Source organism: Symphalangus syndactylus, chromosome 9 (genome assembly GCF_028878055.3).
Source record: "Symphalangus syndactylus isolate Jambi chromosome 9, NHGRI_mSymSyn1-v2.1_pri, whole genome shotgun sequence".
In the NCBI taxonomy this organism is placed as follows: domain Eukaryota; kingdom Metazoa; phylum Chordata; class Mammalia; order Primates; family Hylobatidae; genus Symphalangus; species Symphalangus syndactylus.
In genome coordinates, this window is record NC_072431.2 from 54,167,213 (window position 1) to 54,185,910 (window position 18,698).

At 58.2% G+C, this 18,698-nt stretch overlaps 1 protein-coding gene across 5 annotated transcripts; it reads left to right on the forward strand.

Moving 5' to 3' along the window:
* The first annotated feature begins 1,827 nt into the window (after positions 1-1,827).
* AP5Z1 (adaptor related protein complex 5 subunit zeta 1) lies at positions 1,828-17,731 on the forward strand. Of its 5 annotated transcripts, none has more exons than XM_055292209.2 (17): positions 1,828-2,037; positions 7,214-7,351; positions 7,607-7,793; positions 9,353-9,497; positions 9,727-9,836; positions 10,280-10,448; positions 10,959-11,102; positions 11,463-11,500; positions 11,570-11,732; positions 12,305-12,483; positions 13,677-13,819; positions 14,193-14,333; positions 14,882-14,993; positions 15,825-15,922; positions 16,457-16,589; positions 16,671-16,885; positions 17,140-17,731. In XM_055292209.2, the coding sequence occupies exons 1-17, from the start codon at positions 1,895-1,897 to the stop codon at positions 17,408-17,410; spliced, it is 2,529 nt and encodes an 842-aa protein (XP_055148184.2). In that variant the 5' UTR covers positions 1,828-1,894; the 3' UTR covers positions 17,411-17,731. The 5 variants fall into 5 exon arrangements, with proteins under 5 accessions (XP_055148184.2, XP_063502139.1, XP_063502140.1 ...); XM_063646069.1 differs by having other exon boundaries at positions 1,884-2,037; positions 7,607-7,883; XM_063646070.1 differs by lacking the exon at positions 10,959-11,102 and having other exon boundaries at positions 1,884-2,037; positions 7,607-7,883.
* Positions 17,732-18,698: the final 967 nt, after the last annotated feature.

An 18,698-nucleotide genomic window follows, 5' to 3' on the forward strand; every position in this document is an offset into this window, starting at 1 on the left:
TTTGTGCGCTTTGGTGTGGACGTTTTACCCTAGTAAACGTTAAACACTGGCAGTAGGCTTTCTATAGACTACCTGTCACCAGCTTTCCTTTGCCAGTCTTCAACCTGCGGCTCCAGGGGCACCCACTGCACTCCACCGACTCCCATCCACCGCTCACCATCCACCGATTCCCATCTCTTCATCCTCTGCACCAGGTGCCCTCAGACATCACTGGGCGCCCTAGGGCATCTCAAAGCCATGTTTGGAACTCCTGCAGGAAGCCCGCCCTCCCTCCTCCTTCCTTCTATCCATCCAGGGGTCTTCTCGGGGCTTATCCCTTCAAGGCCTAACCTTGACCCACCCTATATATGCAACATTGATTCCCACCCCCTACCCTATTCCTCGAACCTTCAGCAGTGCCAAGCGCAGCTAGGACTCAGTCATCGCTTGTCCACTGAATGAATGACTCTTGGCACAAATTTCCTCGTCCTTTTCTGCCCCAGACAGACACCCCACAAACATGAAGTTACCCTTGATTTTTCCACTTTCTTTCTCCTGCCTGCAAATTCATCAATCACGGGTCTTGCAAATCCAATCTCTAAATGCTTACTGTATCTGCCTACTTTCAGTGCAACCTCGCTTCCCTGGACCACAACTGCACCAGCCTCCTTTCTCCCTCGGGAGCTTCCCAATCCATTCTCTCCCCTGTGGCCAGAGGTCGGTTTCCCCCTGGGGTGCATTTAAGCCACAGGAAGCAGATCACTGTCCTAGGCCCGCCCCTCCCCACCCCTTGGTCTGGACACCCTCTGGGCTCATCTTAGGCCGCAGTCCCTGAAGCCTTCCTCCTCCGGTTGGACCCCCGCCCAGGTCAGGCTGTGACAGCGTTTATCATGACGCTGGCATGTCGCCCTGTGTCCCTCTGCCGTCTGCAGTATGGCAAACTTATCGTCAGGGCCCAGCACATCCTGGGCACCCAACACATCCATTAGAATGAACAGAAACTGCCGGGTGTGGTGGCTCACGCCTGTAATACCAGCACTTTGGGAGGCCAAGGAGGGCGGATCACGAGGTCGGGAGTTCAAGACCAGCCTGGCCAACGTAGTGAAACCCCATCTCTACTAAAAATACAAAAATTAGCCGGGCGTGGTGGCGGGCACCTGTAGTCCCAGCTACTCGGGAGGCTGAGGCAGGAGAATGGCGTGAACCCGGGAGGAGGCGGAGTTTGCAGTGAGCCGAGATCGCGCCACTGCACTCCAGCCTGGGCGACAGAGCGCGACTCCGTCTCCAAAAAAAAAAAAAAAAAAAAAGAATGAACAGAAACTTCCCCTCTCTGAGCCCGTGGCCTCATCTGTAAAACAGATCGCGAGATCCCATGAATACCGTGGGGATTGAATAAGGGATTTTTTTGTTTTAAGCAGCAGGAACAGCGCGGGATGGGTGCTCAATAAATGGGAGCTCAAAAAATCCCCAAAACTGCCCAGGGCCGTGGCTATTCCTTGCAAACTGCTGGACGCTGCTGGGCTCACCTGGGCTCAGCCCCCAAGTGGCGGAGTTCGTATCAGATTTTCAGGTCGTACTTAGCATAGGGACTCCCGCACGACAAAGCTGTTTACGAAACAGAAACCAGAACTGTGGCAGTGACACTTTGGGGCCAGCGATGCCCTCTCCCATGGCCCCAGGCACCCAATTTCCGCCGGAATGCTTTTCCGGGGTCGAAGGGCGCCGGGCATCCAGTCCCGAGGTTCCGGGGTCGCGCGATTCCGCAGCTCCTAGGCGCCGACCCGGACCCCCGGCCGGGGCACCTACGCCCCGCCCCAGTCGCTCCACGCCAAAGCCCATTGGTTGGCAACCTGTCCCTCCTGCACATGTGATGCGGCACGTGATGCAGCCCCCATAAGACTGTTGCGCTCACGTGATGCGGTCCCGGAAGTTGACTGCTGGGCTGCGGAGCTGCGGGAGTTTCCGTGGTTCGTGCACGTCTGGTGGCGGCGGCGGCGGCGGCGGCGGCGGCGGCGCTATGTTCTCGGCAGGAGCGGAGAGTTTGCTCCACCAGGCCAGGTACAGGGCAGCTGCGGCCCCGGCCCTCCTTCCTGCACTTCTCCCTAGGGGCACACGGGCGTGGGTCTCACAGGGCAGGGGCTCGGACTCCAGCCTTGCAGGAACCCGACTGGACCCGCCCTCGAGACTTGGGGATCGGGGAAGGCAACACGGCGGCCAGACTTGGGGTGAGGAGGTCGGGGAGGGTAACGGTGGGTCCCCGGAGGAGGTGACACCTGAGCAGAGTCTTCGTGAGTGAAAGCTGAGTGAAAGCAAGTGGGGTGGGACCCAGTCGACAGTTTAGTCAAAGGCTTGGCGGTGAGAACTCCGCGTCTGGCAGGAAATCGGGCATCCAGGAGCTTTCATTGCCTCACAGTCAAGAACGCAAAGTCACAGAGAGCCCGGAGGGCTGCTTAGGAGTAAGGCTGTGTGCCAGTCTGGGGAGCTGGAGGCCATCCGAGGGCTTTGGGGACCGTGGGAGGGTTTTGTGACTTAGAAAGATCGCTGAAGGCCATCTTTGGGGGAACCGTGGGAAGGTTTTGTGACTTAAAAAGATTGCCCTTGCGCGGATGTATTAGCTAGGCTGAGAAATCACCCACCAGGCTTGTTCCAGGCTGTGTCTGGACTCCCACTAACGAGTGGGTAGCCCCTTCCTCACCAACAAACCAGTCGTGGGGGAAAACAGTGTAAGCCAGGACTGAACAGACTCACCAAACAGGCAAAGACTTCATGCTACATGTTTAAAAGAAGAAAATGCTGACCGCGCGCGGTGGCTCACGCCTGTAATCCCAGCACTTTGGGAGGCCAAGGCAGGCGGATCACCTGAGGTCAGGAGTTCGAGACCAGCCTGTCCAACATGAGGAAACCACGTCTCTACTGAAAATACAAAAAAAAAAAAAAAATTAGGCTGGCGTGGTGGTGGGTGCCTGTAATCCCAGCTACTTGGGAGGCTGAGGCAGGAGGATTGCTTGAACCTGGGAGGTGGAGGTTACAGTGGGCTGAGATGGCGCCACTGCACTCCAGCCTGGGGGACAGAGCGAAACTCCGTCTCAAAAAGAAAAAAAAAAAGAAGAAAATACAGCCAGAACTACAGCCCCTTGGTAAACGTAAACAAACTTGGTGAGGTGGGAGGCCGAAGCAGGAGAAGTGCATGAACCCCGGAGGCGGAGGCTGCAGTGAGCCAAGATCGTGCCACTGCACTCCAGTCTGGGTGACAGAGCAAGACTCCATGTCAAAACAAACAAGCAAACCTGGATTCAGAGCTAGACCAATTGGTGGGAAAGATTCGGATGGTTGAAATTGCTGTGATTATAGTGAGTGAGGTCTTGAAGGCAGGTTAAGTTCTAAAGTCCAAACAGGACAAAAATCTGTGATTAAAATAACCCTTAAGATTCCACTCATTAGGAAGAGGCTTGGTGAATATGCAGCACCATCTCCCAGCAGCTCAACATAGGCAACCTTCCCTTCAATCCTGGACAGATATGTCATTTATGCGAATGTGGGGACTGTGTGAAAATGAAAAAATACTGGCATCTCAGCATGTAACGTTAATCCCAAGGTCCTTGCCAAGAAACAAGGAAAAACACCCACTGAGAACTTCATTCCCAGTCACATTCTGCTCAAGGTCATAAACTTGTGACATGAAAGACAAAAGGAATATCCCTCACTATTTATTTATTTATTTATTTATTTTTATTTTTTGAGACAGAGTCTCCCTCTGTCACCCAGGCTGGAGTGCAGTGGCGCAATCTCAGTTCACTGCAACCTTCGCCTCCCGGGTTCAAGCAATTGTCCTGCCTCAGCCTCCCAAGTAGCTGGGATTACAGGCGCCCGCCACCACACCCGGCTGATTTTTTGTATTTTTAGTAGAGATGGGGTTTCACCACATTGTCCAGGCTGGTCTCGAATTCCTGACCGTAGGTGATCCGCCCGACTCGGCCTCTCAAAGTGTTGGGATTACAGGCATGAGCCACCATACCCGGCTGAGCCTTCACTATTTAAATACCTGTTTCTCTGCCTCCTTGGCTCGGGTAGGCAGGCATTTTTGAGGATAGAGTGTGGTTGGATTTCCCTATGTAACATACGTGAGTTCTACAGTTGCCCTCTGTTAGGGTTTCAAGAAGGCTAATGATCTGTCAGGGCTTACCAGTTTTCACAATATACTTAAGCCTGTGATTTCTGGTGATGTTTTAAAATAAATGACTATAGTTTGAGGGTTAAGGTTTGGAGTGGTCCAGGCGCAGTGACTGGCCCACGCCTGTAATCCGAACACTTTGGGAGGCTGAGTTAGGAGGATCGCTTGAGGCTAGGACTTTGAGACCAGCCTGGACAACATAGTGAGACCCATCTCTACAAAACAGAATTTTTTAAAAACTTAGCCAGGTGTAGTGGCACACACCCGTAGTCACAGCTACTCAGGAGGCTGAGGCAGGAGGATCACTTGAGCCAAGGAGGTTGAGGCTGCAGTGAGCTATGATCGTGCCACTGCACTCCAGCTCGGGTGACAGAGGGAGACCCTGTCTCCAAAGAAAGCCAAAAAGATTTGGAGTGAACTTTAGTTTCTCTCTAAACGTGTCAGAGATACAGAAAGCAAGAGTGGAAAAAGTGATCAAAGATAGCTCCGTAAGCTGAAAGATAAATGGAGAGAGCGGGAAGCGAGTAAAGGATGGGGGCATGGAGGGGTGCCCAGCAAGGTCGGGGATTTCCAGGAGGAAGAGCCTCAGCCCACTAGCTCGGGAGCTAGTGGGGCGTGTTTCAGGCAGAGGGTCTGTGCGAAGGGACAGAAGCAAGAGAAACAGGACGTAGAGGCTGGAGAAGGAAGGCAGGGCCGGGGTCTTGTAGGCAGCGTTAGGGTCCGTAGGAGTTTGGATTTGAAAGCAGTGGGGAGCTATTGAAGGGTTTGGGTGGGTTGGATTTTAGATAGAAGCTTGAGACTTGGAGAATATGCTGAAGGGAATTAAATCGGGATGAGGGGTTCCACCTTTCTGAAAAGATTTTCTGTTGTGTATATATGTATATGTGTGTATATATAATTTATATATTATATATAACATATTTTATATATATTACATATATATTTATTACATACATTATATATATTATATATATTACTATATATATAATAACCAAAAAAAATTTAAAAAATTCACTGGGCATGGTGTAGTTCCAGCTACTTGAAAGGCTGAGGTGGGAGAAACGCTTGAGCTAGAAGATCAGGCTGCAGTGAGCTGAGATTGTGCCACTGCACTCCAGCCTGGGTGACAGAGTAAGACTCTATCTCAAAAAAAGAAATATATATATATAAAATATATATTTTTATATGTAATATATAACATATATAATATATAATATATAAAATATAATGTACACATTTTTGAGATAGAGTATATTATATATAATATATATTTTATATATAATATATATTTTATATATAATATATATTATATTTTGTGTGTGTGTGTATATATATATATATATATATATATATATATATATTTTTTTTTTTTTTTTTTTTTAGATAGAGTCTTACTCTGTCACCCAGGCTGGAGTGCAGTGGCACAATCTCAGCTCACTGCAGCCTGATCTTCTAGCTCAAGCGGTTCTCCCACCTCAGCCTTTCAAGTAGCTGGGACTACACCATGCCCAGTGAATTTTTTTTATTGTTTTTTGTTTGTTTGTTTTTGAGATGGAGTTTTGCTCTTGTTGCCCAAGCTGAGGTACAATGGCGTGATCTCAGCTCACTGCAACCTCTACCTCCCGGGTTCAAGCAATTCTCCTGCCTCAGCCTCCTGAGTAGCTGGGATTACAGGCTTGTGCCACCATGCCCAGCTATTTTTTTGTATTTTTAGTAGAAACGGGGTTTCTCCATGTTAGCCAGCTGGTCTTGAACTCCTGACCTCAGGTGATCCGCCCGCCTTGGCCTCCCAAAATGCTAGGATTACAGGTGTGAGCCACCGTGCATGGCCGAATTTTTTTTATTCTTTTGTAGAGATGGGGTCTCACTGTTTTGCCCAGGATGGTCTCAGACATCTGGGCTCAAGTGATCTTCCCACCTCAGCGTCCCAAAGTGCTGGGATTACAGGTGGCTTAGAGAGGGCACAGCCACATAGGGGGCCCTTCTCAGGGAGTCCCCAGAGTCCCCTGGCACAGCAGCCCCTTTGGCATTATTGGTTTCTTTTAGACTGGGATAGAAACCTAAAAACAGGCTTCCATTTGAGACTTTATTCAGTATCTTACCTGTGGCTTACTAGGGAGATATTAAAATTAAGCCAATTAGTTATTCGAGTAAAAAAAATACAATGGGCGTACCTTACAATATGTCATGACATTTGTTCTTTAATATATAAGATTTTATTCTCAGGTCAGGTGCGGTGGCTCACGCCTGTAATCCCAGCACTTTGGGAGGCCGAGGTGGGCGGATCATGAGGTCAGGAGTTTTGAGACCAGCCTGGCCAACATGGTGAAACCCTATCTATCTCTACTAAAAATGCAAAAATTAGTGGGGTGTAGGCCAGGCGCAGTGGCTCATGCCTGTAATCCCAGCACTCTGGGAGGCCAAGGTGGGTGGATCACAAGGTCAGGTGGTCAAGACCATCCTGGTTAACATGGTGAAACCCTGTCTTTACTAAAAATGCAAAAAATTAGCCGGGCGTGGTGGTGGGTGCCTGTAATCCCAGCTACTTGGAAGACTGAGGCTGGAGAATTGCTTGAACCCCAGAGGCGAAGGTTGCAGTGAGCCGAGACCATGACATTATACTCCAGCCTGGGTGACAGAGCAAGACTCCATCTCGGAGGAAAAAAAAAAAGTTATTCTTGTTCCCATAAGTGAAAGGCTCATTGAAGACGTCTTTTAAAAAGCACCTTATTCTAGAGTAAATTTCTTACTCTTGAATGAGACCCCTAAAAAGAATCAATTTTAGTCCTTCTGCTCCGGGAATAACAAAATCTAAGTGTGTGGGCCTCTGTGAGTGAGATTCGTCACAGTGCACTGCAGCGATGGATCGCAAAATCCCAGGGTGAGAGGAACCAGCTCAGGGAATCAGCGAATTTATCTCGAGAGCCATGAGCGGTGGAACCGTGTTCCTCCCACCCACTCGGCTTCTCTTTTCTGAAGAGGGATTTTCCCTCCTCCAAGAGTTACCCTTTTTTTGGTTCTGAGCAGCGAGTGCTTCTGGGTCCTGATGTCTTCTTTGTTTAGGGAGATCCAAGACGAGGAACTGAAGAAGTTCTGTTCCCGGATCAGTAAACTGCTGCAGGCGGAGGACTTGGGGCCGGACACCCTCGACTCCCTGCAGAGGCTCTTCCTCATCATCTCAGCCACGAAGTACAGCCGGAGGTGAGTGTGGCCACGGCTCAGGCTGGCTCCTCACACAGCGGCCCCAGGAGAACCCAGCCCATGCGCAGCAGATCACTGCAGATGCTCCTTGGGGGCTGAGTCATTTGTCCACTTAAACCAGTGCTGAAGGTCCGTCCTCACGTAAAACGCTCTGTCCACTGGCCCAAGGGTGCCTGGCCAGGTGCTCTGGGGCACCAGGTGCTCCTGCCATGGTCGTGACATGTCACCGCCCCCGACGGGCATCTCACCTTCCAGGCTGGAGAAGACATGCGTAGACCTGCTGCAGGCTACCCTCGGCCTGCCTGCCTGCCCTGAGCAGCTCCAGGTGCTTTGCGCTGCCATCCTGCGAGAGATGTCCCCCTCTGACAGCCTCAGCCTGGCCTGGGACCACACGCAGAACAGCCGGCAGCTGAGCCTGGTGGCCTCCGTGCTCTTGGCCCAGGTAGCGCAGCAGTCACCGCCCCAGTTGGCACCGGATGGCTGCTTCCCAAGGAACAGGGGAGACAGGAAGCAGGGGCACTGGAGCCAGCAGGTGGCTGCTTGTTCTAGATGAATCTTGGTGCTGAGTGCCTGGCACAGTTGAGGCTGGGGCATGCCCTGTTGACTGGAACGGGGTCCCATGCCCAGCAGGCCCACGTGGCGTGTTGGTGCTCAGGAGGTGGTGGAGTTCGGTTTCTCAGACGCAGCCTTGAGACAGCGGGTCAGTGGAGGCTGGGCCTCCAGACCTTCTTTTTGGGGTTTTTGTTTTGTTTTTTAGAAACAGGGTCTCACTCTGCTGCCCAGTCTAGAGTGCCATAGAGTGATCAAAGCTCACTGCTGCCTCAACCTCCCTGGTTCAAGCAGTCCTCCTGCCTCAGCCTTCTGAGTAGCTGGGATTACAGGCGTGCATCACCACACCCAGTTAATGTTTGTATTTTTTTGTAGGGACCTGGGGTCTCACTATGTTGCCCAGGCTGGTCTCAAACTTCTGGGCTCAAGCAATCCACCCTCCTTGGCCAGGAGTTTCTGCTAAGTCCATGTCCTCCCTCCCTGTGTGTCGGGAGCAGGCCTGGGCGCTCAGTGTGGGGATCTGGGGGTTCACAGGCTGCCTTTGTGTGAGAGAAGCTGCTGTCTCTGCTCATGGGTTGCCCAGGGGTGCAGAGTCTGCAGGAAGGTTGCGATGGAGCTGGGGTTTTCCCTCCGTTCCCAGCCTGCCTTGTCATGAGCTGCCTTCTGCACTGGGATGCAGCCTGCGGTTGCTTTAGTTCTGTGTGGGCGAGAGCTTGTGGGCCCCAGCGTGCTCAGGGCGTTGTACTTCATCACTGGGGTCATCCTGGTTGGTGCCCAGCCCCCTCACCTCACAGACCCCCTGTAGGCCACCTCCAGGCCTCCGAGATGACCCCGGTAATGCTGTGGCGGCTCCTCGTCTTTGGAACAAGATGACTCCGGCTCTTCTTGTCCATTTCACCAGCGCTTTTCCTCAAGCAACTCATGTTTTTTTCAGTGGAAGATGATCTTGGAGAACTGCTGCCAGGTGCCAGCGGTACACCCCCCGCCAGGCACGTGGCCTCCCAGCCACCCAGCCGCCCTCCTCCCTCCCCTGACGGCCCTGCCCCTGTGCTGGGTGTCTCTGGTGCTGCTCAGATGTTTCAGCATCTGGGTGTGCGGAGTGAGGTGTGTGGTTTAAAGACTGGGATCCGCACTGGAGGCCAGACAGGACGGGGTGTCCTGTGGCTGCGACCAGGCCCATGGTGGCCGCCAGTGTTTTTAGCATTGAATCAGCCAGGCCCCCACCCAGGCCCCCTCCAGCCTCAGCAATGCAGCTCCCAGGGAAAGAGGCTGGAGGCGGAGCAGGCACCTTGTGGCCCGGGGTGGGCCTGGGCGCGACATCCTCCCTGCCACCTGCTGGGCCAGGGTCTCAGAGACTGACGCTTCTCAGGAGTGTCACACGGACTTCCAAAATGGGGGAGCTGGTCTCTGGCACAGGCCAGTACCCCAGCGTTTGCCCTGTTTGATTTGAAGGGTGACAGAAACGAGGAGGTCAGAGCCGTGGGTCAGGGCGTGCTGCGAGCGCTGGAGAGCCGGCAGCCTGAGGGACCCAGCCTCAGACACCTGCTCCCCGTCATGGCCAAGGTCGTGGTCCTCAGCCCGGGCACCCTCCAGGAGGGTATGTGGGGCCCCTCCCAAGAGGCTTTTGGGGGGTCTGCCTTCCCAGGTCCTTCCCCGAGGGCCCATGGTGGGTTGGGAGTGTGGGGGGTGGTTGGGGGGCATGGGGAGGCCCGAGGGCTTGGGACGCTGCAGGATTCTGTTTTCTGAGAAAAATTAGCCAGCATCCCAACGACCCGGGCATCCATAGGATTTAACCTCACCTCCCCATGCCACCCCACCTGCTGCAGACCAGGCCACCCTGCTCAGCAAGCGGCTGGTCGACTGGCTACGCTACGCCAGCCTCCAGCAAGGGCTCCCGCACTCCGGCAGCTTCTTCTCCACGCCCAGGGCCCGGCAGGTGAGGCTGGGACTGTTCTGGAATCGTGGGGAACAGAGTCACAGACAACCCCTCCCCGGGAGCTCCTGTGCCCACAGCGGCCAGCCCTGCCTGACAGGTCCCCGTTGGCACCTGCTGTCGTTCCGCGGGCTCCAGGACGAGCCTGCCTCTGCTGCGGGGCTTGGGTCAGGCAGGCCACAGCCCCCTGACCCGTGTGGCTCTGAGGGTCTGTGTGTAGGGGGTCTGTGCGTGGGTTCACTCCCGGGACCTGCGGAGCAGGATGTGCGATGCGCGTCTGCCTGGGGGTCCGGTGGGGATGGTGTTTTTGCATCACACAGGGCGGGCCGCTGCCCGGGCTCATGTTCGGGCAGCTTCCCCTCCACCTCCTGAGGAGCTTGTGCTAAAGGTTGGTGTTTTTCCCAGCCGTGGCCCCCTCCGTCCACTCCTGCCTGTCCTTCCCACAGCCGGGCCCCATCACCGAGGTGGACGGGGCGGTAGCCACAGACTTCTTCACGGTGCTCTCCACCGGCCACCGCTTCACAGAAGACCAGTGGCTGAACGTGCAGGCCTTCTCCATGCTGCGGGCGTGGCTGCTGCACAGCAGCCCCGAGGACCCAGGCACCTTGGACACAGGTGTGCAGGGGGTGGGACGACGTCAGACGGCGGGGGGGAGATGGGCGCACTGTGGGTTGGTCGCGGGGGGACTCAGGTGTGCCCAGGACGCAGCAGAGGTCGGGGCTGGGCAAGACGCTGCTGACCTGGAGCTAGGCTGAGAGCACCCCCTGGCCAGTATCGTTGGGGTCCAGGGTCAGCACCAGGGATCCGCTGGACACCTCGTGACCCTCACGCACTGTGCAGAAGTGAGAGCTGCCATTTAAGGCAGGCCCCCTTCAGGTTGTTGGAGTGACACCACTGAGCTCCTCCCAGCTGCTCTGTGGACTTGGGGAAGAAGTCTCAGCCACCCGAAGGGCGGCCGCGATGGGGAAGCTGCCGGGTGGGTGCATGTCCCGAGACAGTGACGTCTCACGCCCCCTGGGAGGGGCTGCGGCCTGTGCTCTCCTCCTGCCCTTCCAAGCAGGGCAGCGGGCATGTCCCAGCCCAGGAGCCACACGTCAGCCTGCTGAGCGTTCCCACCTCCCGCAGATGACAGGTCAGAGCAGGAGGGCTCCACGCTGTCGGTGATCTCCGCCACCTCCTCCTCTGCCGGCCGCCTGCTGCCGCCCCGGGAGCGGCTTCGGGAGGTGGCCTTCGAGTACTGCCAGCGCCTCATTGAGCAGAGTAACCGACGTGAGCCCCCCACCCAGGGCACTGGCCTCCCCTGGGCTCGACCCACCTGCTCCAAAAGGCGACCTGAGGCCAGCACAGCTTCCCTGAGCTGCTGCTCCACAGAGGGGGTCCCTGGGTAGCCGGTTTGGAGCAGGGGCATTTTTGCTTCTGCGGTCAGCCCCAAGTGTTCTTCAGGCTCCACCCCAGCCCAGCCCTGTCCCACATGGGCCCCTCACCTCAGTCCCACTCATGTCCTCCTGGGGCCCTGTCCCACTCCCCTGCTCCTGGTCCTGGCCTGGAGCTTCCAGAGCACAAGCTGCACCCTCATTGGGCTGCTCGGAGGCTGAGACAGAGCCGGCTGACTTTTTCCCCTCCTTCCAGGAGCCCTGAGGAAGGGGGACTCCGACCTGCAGAAAGCTGTAAGTGGCTGGGAACCTGGGGACGGGAGGCGGTGACTCGGCCCATTTGACGTGGTCCGTGTCCCACAGTGCCTGGTGGAGGCCGTGCTGGTGCTAGACGTGCTGTGCCGGCAGGACCCGTCCTTCCTGTACCGAAGTCTCTCCTGCCTGAAGGCCCTGCATGGGCGGGTGTGCGGGGACCCGACCTCTGTGCGGGTGCTGCTGCCCCTCGCCCACTTCTTCCTGAGCCACGGTGAGCCCAGGGCGGGGTGGCGCTGACTCGGGGCTCTGCTCCTGCCTTTAGTTTTAGGATGGAATTTCTTCTTCCCCTTTTTTTTTTTGATTGAATAGAGATAAGGGTCTTGCTGTGTTGCCCAGGCTGGTCTGGAACTCGTGGCCTCAAGCGATCCTCCTGCCTTGGCCTCCCAAAATGCTGGGATTATGGGTATGAGCCAGCGTGCCCAGCTCATATTTCTTTTTGATGGATCGCTGTGCTAGATGTTGGTAATTTTTAAACTTTTGAATGGAGAAATAGAAACTGTTTTTGCTGTGTCCCTAGCCCAGGAAACCTGAAAGTCTAGGAACCAGCACCTTCCAAAGAATGTGCCATAGTTTGTGTGGCTCACAAGCTGGCCATGTCCCCGGGCGAGGGAGACCGAGTGCCGCTTCCCCAGCGTCCCAGCATAGGACGCCTCGGAGCCCTTGGTGTCCTGGAGAGCAGGCCTGAGACTCAGGGCCCCTAACCAGCCACAGAAGCACAGCCAGGACGAGGTCAAGACGCGTGCGTCCGGCAGACGTGTGCCCTGACGGGCCCTGGTCTTGCAGGGGAGGCGGCTGCAGTGGACTCAGAAGCCGTCTACCAGCACCTGTTCACCAGGATCCCGTTGGAGCAGTTCCACAGCCCCATGCTGGCCTTTGAGTTCATCCAATTCTGCAGGGACAACCTCCACCTGTTCGGCAGGCACCTCGGCACTCTCAGATTGAGCTTCCCCAACCTCTTTAAGGTATATTTGGGCATCCCCGGGTGCCAGGGTAGGGGCATAAATCCCTGGGGCTCCTCCCCTCTTTCCAGCAGGTTCAGGGCGAGTCCTGGCTGAGCATAGAGCCCTGTGAGTCTCGGGCCTAGAATGCGGGGTGCAGGGTGAGGTGGGGATCCGGGGTGCCCCTGCAGCGTCACGTGATCAACGGTGCCGTCCACGAACTCCCTTGTGGGTGTTTTGGGGAGGGGGAAGTGACACAAGGCGGCGAGTTTGTTTTCACAGCACTGGGGCAGGACTGCCAGCTGGTAGGATCCCTCCCCCAGGAGCCCTGCCTGGTGCCTTGGGCAGTTGGGTGCCATTTGCCTTTTTTTTTTTTCGAGATGGAGTCTCATTCCCGTCACCTAGGCTGGAGTGCAGTGGCGCAATCTCAGCTCACTGCAACTCCCGCCTCCTGGGTTCAAGCGATTCTCCTGCCTCAGCCTCCTGAGTAGTTGAGATTACAGGCGTCCACCACCACGTCCAGCTAATTTTTGGTATTTTTAGTAGAGATGGGGTTTCGCCATGTTGGCTAGGCTGGTCTCGAACTCCTGACCTCAGATGATCCTCCTGCCTTGGCCTCCCAAAGTGCTGGGATTACAGGCATGAGCCACCGCACCCGGCCTGGTGTCATTTGCTTTTGAAGTGTCTTTTGCAGCCTCGCCTCGCTGTAAGGTCTTTTCAACCAAGGTGGGGAATCCTCTTCCTAGATAAAAACCAGGACAGTGGAAAATTATTGACCTGTTGGTACGAAAGTAGATAAAGGCTGGGGGCAGTGGCTCACGCCTGTAATCCCAGCACCTTGGGAGGCCAAGGCAGGAGGATCTTGAGGCCAGGAGTTCAAGATCAGCCTGGGCAACACAGGGAGACCTCTACAAAAAATAGCCTCACATGGTGGTGTGTGCCTGTAGTCTCAGCTGCTCAGGAGGCTGAGGTGGGAGGATCACTTGAGCCTGGGAGGTTGAGGCTGCAGTGAGCTATGATTGCACCACTGCACTCCAGCCTGGGCAACAGAGCAAGACCCTGTCTCAAAAAAAAAACAAAAAGCAGGAGGAGGCAAATGTAGAAGCCCTCCTGGGGACTGCAGGTCTGGGACAGCTGTGGGGCCCTAGCCAGCTGCTCCCTCTGCCGCCTGCTCCACAGTTCTGAGCCCTGTCTGAACCGCTGCGCTGTGCCCACAGTTCCTGGCCTGGAACAGCCCACCCCTCACCTCCGAGTTTGTGGCGCTCCTCCCGGCCCTAGTGGACGCTGGCACAGCCCTGGAGATGCTGCACGCGCTGCTGGACCTGCCGTGCTTGACGGCGGTGCTGGACCTGCAGCTCAGGTGGGCCCCTCACCCTCTGCCGGCGCTGCCTCTCCCAGCCAGCTGGTTCCACACACTGGGCCCCCTCCTCACCGCTCCTGACCCCTACACTGGGGACCCTCCTTCCTCCCCAACACCCCACCAGTCCTCCCCTGCAAAGCCACTTCTGGGACAGGGCGTGTCTGTCACCCTTGGCCACTCGCCAAGGGCAGCCCCTGCGCCCTGGAGTTCCTCACCCGCCTTCACGCCCAGGCCTGGAGCCTCCCATGCCAAGCCCTTCCCGGCACCCGAGGTGCGGTGATGTTAGGGACATCGGCCGTGTGTCTCCCTGACGGGGGTGCCCTTGAGGGCATGGGCCACATCCCAGCCCGGCCTTGGGCGTCTGTCCACGCAGGTCATCACCAGCTCCATCCGAGAGGCCGCTCTGGGACACCTCTGTCAGGGCCCCCAGCTGCCTGGAGGCCTTCCGGGACCCGCAGTTCCAGGGTCTTTTCCAGTACCTGCTGCGCCCCAAGGCCAGCGGCGCCACTGAGAGGTAGGGGGCCCTCGGGCCAGGGGGCCACCAGGGGCTGAGAGAGCCAGGCCACAGCCACTGGGATGGGGCTCGCTGCTGGGCCCTGGGCTGAGGCCAGGGTGCTTTGTGCCCCAGACAAGGCTGCGTCCCCACCCTGGGGGGCAACCGTCATCACCATTATAGAGGCCCTGCTTCTGCAACACGGGTCTGCCGGGTGCGGGGCCTGGTCTCAGCTCTCTCTGCTGCCCACATCAACCCTGATAAGCCTGGGGGTGCTCCATTTTGCAGATGGACAAACTGAGCCTGAGCCCAGGAAGCAGGAGGCTTGGGACCGGCCCACAGGCCTCCTGCCCTCGGCCCACGCCAGCCTTTGTCCCGACGGCTCTACTGTCCCAGGTGCGCTGACGCCAGGGGTCTCTCCAAACCCAGGGGAGCAGGAGGTCCTGAGAGGCGATGAACGAGGATGGGCGTGGGCTCAGCTGTGCAAGAGGGAGCAGTGGCCCCGGTGCCTGGCCTGCGGTCACCAGGTAGGGGAGCGGGCGGCACTTACAGCCACGCTGTGTCCTCAGGTTGGCGCTGCTCCACCAGCTGCTGCAGCCCATGGCCAGCTGTGCCCGCGTGGCCCAGTGTGCTGAGGCCGTGCCCACGCTGCTGCAGGCATTCTTCTCAGCGGTGACCCAGGTGAGCTCGCTGCCTGGGCCCCCCCATTCCCACGGGCCTCACAACCAAGGGGCAGGCCAGAGCCAGCACTGTGGGGTCCCCCTGAGCTCTGCAGAACGCTTGTCCCGCCACACCTGCTGGCTGAGGGTCAGGGAGGGACAGAGCTGCACATGCCACAACCCTGGCAGGCCCTGTCCCCCATCCCCCATCCCATCCCCTTCCTCTCGGCAGGCCCCGTCCCCGGTCCCAGCAGGTCCCGTCCCCCATCCCAGCAGGCCCCATCCCCCTGCCCCAGCAGGCCCTGTCTCCCGTCCCCAGGACAGGGCAAGTGAGTGGCCTGGGCACTGGCGGCACAGCTGGGGCCAGAGCAGTTTGTCCCCCTGCTGCCCCTGATAATTCAGTATCTGCATCTGAGGCCAAAATAAAGGCTCCCACAGGCTGGTGCCCCCCATCTCCCCGCCATTGCTGCTTCCACCTCGGGGAGCTCTACAAACTGGCTGCCAGTGCAGGAGAGTCCACGAGGTGGGCAGGCCGGCAGGGGGCTGGGTGTTGCCTGCGCGCACCCTTGGCTGAGCAAGATGTGGCCCTGGCCTTGCAGAGCGGGAGTTGGCAGAGGAGCCTCAGAACAGAAGCGACACCTCTGCCGGGGGCACCCGGGTCGGCCCAGGGCTTCCCTCCCTGTGCCCAGATGCTGCCAGCTGAGTCTCTGTGTCCCTGGGTGTTGGGGAAGGCAGTGGACGAGGAGTCTCCAGCCCCTCAGCTGCCCCCCAGCCCTCACCATGGCTTCACCCCCAACCTTAGGGCCTGCAGCAGGGGTGGGGCTGAGCGTGTCTCCCACTCCTGACCCCCCAGGTGGCTGACAGGGCCCTGATCAACCAGCTGGCGCTGCTGCTCCTGGGCAGAAGCGACTCACTCTACCCGGCCCCGGGGTACGCAGCCCGTGTGCACAGGTGGGTCCCTCCTGTGCCCCTGCCACAGCCCTGGGCAGGTGCCTCCTGGACCCCTCCCCTTCCCCCTCTCCTTCCCCTTCAGTGGCTTCAGCTCCACCCCTAGCTGGGCCCTCAGCAGCCTCAGACCCGGGCGCTTCCTCTCTGCCTTTCAAGAACATTCCCCTGTCCTTCCCTCTGCCAAGCCTGTCATCTTCAGGGTTGGCACATGCCCCTCTTCCACATCCTGTCCCCTGGGGTCCTTCTCTCCAAAGGCCTGATGCATGCAGGCCCATCCTGGTTCCACTCTGAGCCCAGGCCTGAGGCCAGTGCCAGCCTTCTCAGTGAGAACAGTTCCTCTGGGTGGCAGTCATCTGTGTCCCCCTATCTGAGCATGCAGCATACACCTGCCACTCAGATGCTTCCCGGGTCCCTCCAGGCCCTTGGCCTGAATGGGGTGGCCGGGGTGGGGACGGGGTGAGAGGGCTGCACGGAATGGGCGTGGGGATGGGGTCAGAGGTCTGCCCAGAGCAGGCATGGACCCGGCTCTCTGGGCAGTGTGCTGAGTTCCCAGTTCCTGGCCCTGTGTACGCTGAAGCCCTCCCTGGTGGTGGAGCTGGCGAGAGACCTGCTGGAGTTCCTGGGCAGCGTGAACGGTCTCTGCAGCAGGGCGAGCCTCGTCACCAGCGTGGTAAGGCGGGTGTTGGCCTCCCCCAGCCGCTCCTGACCCAGGAGGCCTGGGTCGGGGCTGAATCTCTGTCCCTGGGCCTAGGTGTGGGCCGTCGGCGAGTACCTGTCGGTGACCTACGATCGGAGGTGCACTGTGGAGCAGATCAACAAGTTCTTCGAAGCCCTGGAGGCCCTGCTATTCGAGATCACCCAGTGCCGCCCCTCTGCTGCCCTGCCCAGGTGTCCCCCCCAGGTGGTCACCGTGCTGATGACCACGCTGACGAAGCTGGCCTCCCGGAGCCAAGACCTGATCCCCAGGTGCCTGGTCGGGGAGGGAGAGAAGCCTTCTGGCTTTCCCAGGGAAGAGATGTGGCTTCTGAGGTCTTCCCGTCCAGATATTGTGAAATGGTCGCAGCAGCACAGGTCCTGGGTGGGCCCAGCTGGCTGGGCTGGGGTGGGCCCTGATGAGCTAAAGCCACTCTGCTGGGCGCTTCAGGGCCTGGCCCCTCCACACAGACCCCGTCCTGAGAGGGGAGCATCTGCAGCTGACGGTAGGGACCTTCTTTCCCCAGGGCCTCTCTGTTGCTGTCAAAGATGAGGACCCTGGCTCAGAGTCCAGCCACCAGCTCCACGCACAGCGAGGAGGGCGCAGAAGCCATCCGTACCCGGGCCACAGAGCTGCTGACCCTGCTGAAGATGCCCAGCGTGGCCCAGTTTGTGCTCACACCCAGCACGGAGGTGTGCAGCCCCCGCTATCACCGTGATGCCAACACGGCCCTGCCCCTGGCCCTGCGCACGGTCAGCCGGCTGGTGGAGAGGGAGGCTGGCCTCCTGCCGGGGTGAAGGGACAGTGGCCAGGGACGCCAGTGCAGATTAAGAGCCTGGGGCCGCCAGCTTGCTACTGAGGCCAGGCTGACAGCTTTAGTGATAGAGAGGAACTCAGGAGGGCACGGGAGTCCTGGGAGAGGCTTGGCACCCTCAGAGACACGCGGGGCTGGTCCCCTGCTCAACACAGCTGAGCTGAGGGGAGCCATGGAGCAGCTCTGGAGGCTGAGGCCCTGTGGCTGGCCTGGGTGGAGGCTGCTGGGTCTGTTTCCTAGTCTTTGTTTTTGGACAGTTTAGGGGCAGGAAGAGCTGCAGTAAAAATAAATCTCCTTTAATAAGCGTCTGTGTGAAGACTGCGCGATCAGTTCCATTACCTGCCCTGCACCCTGGGGAGAAGGCCAGGGATGGGAGCCCCTGCAGCTGCTGCCAGTCCTGGAGGCTCAGCCTGGCGCGCCACTGCTGCTACAGAAACCAAGTCATTTGTGCACAGCCCAGAAGGCAGCGGCGCGAGTTCCCACGGGTGGTCACTGCGCTGGGTGGTGCGCTTGGTCAGTGCCCCTTTTGATGCCCTTGAATAGCCTGAAGATAAGGAAGGAGGGAGGGAGGAAGGAAGGGAGGAAGGAGGGAGGAAGGAAGGAGGGAGGAAGGAGGGAGGAAGGAAGGAGGGAGGAAGGAAGGAGGGAGGAAGGAGGGAGGGAGGAAGGAGGGAGGGGGGAGGGAGGAGGGAGGGGGGAGGGAGGAGGGAGGGAGGAGGGAGGAGGGAGGAGGGAGGGAAGGAGGGAGGGAGGAGGGAGGGAGGAGGGAGGGGAGGAGGGAGGGAGGGAGGAGGGAGGGAAGGAGGGAGGGAGGAGGGAGGGAGGGAGGAGGGAGGGAAGGAGGGAGGGAGGAGGGAGGGAAGGAGGGAGGGAGGAGGGAGGGAAGGAGGGAGGGAGGGAGGAGGGAGGGAGGGAGGAGGCCGGGGGAGGGCTGCAAGCACCGTCGCCTGTGCAGGCTGCAGCCTCTGGCCATTCGGAGGGAGGGCCCCAGGGAGCCACCTGCACCACCTGAGTGGAGCTCAGAGCACTGGATTCGCGCGAATGGGAGGTGTCTGGGTGTGCGGCCCCAGCCCCGCCACCTTCCTGGGTCCTGTGCTCCTTCCTGCCAGGCCACCGAGGCACAGCTGTGTCCCACGTTCTGCCCGGTGCCTGGGACGGGCACTGCCGCCCCACAAGCCTCACGCCCCACCCCCAGGCTCTCTCCGCCTCCCTCCCTGGCTCCGCCCCCGGTCCTCTCTTTTGTTCTGGCCCCACGCCGGATCCCCCATAGC

Bases quoted from the DNA above. Each gene is read 5' to 3' on its own strand.
- AP5Z1 (XM_063646069.1), top strand. From the start codon at position 1,895: ATGCGGTCCCGGAAGTTGACTGCTGGGCTGCGGAGCTGCGGGAGTTTC. The intron at 2,038-7,213 runs GTACAGGGCAGC...TTCTTTGTTTAG, and splicing joins AGTTTGCTCCACCAGGCCAG to GGAGATCCAAGACGAGGAAC. The intron at 12,484-13,676 runs GTATATTTGGGC...CTGTGCCCACAG, and splicing joins GCTTCCCCAACCTCTTTAAG to TTCCTGGCCTGGAACAGCCC.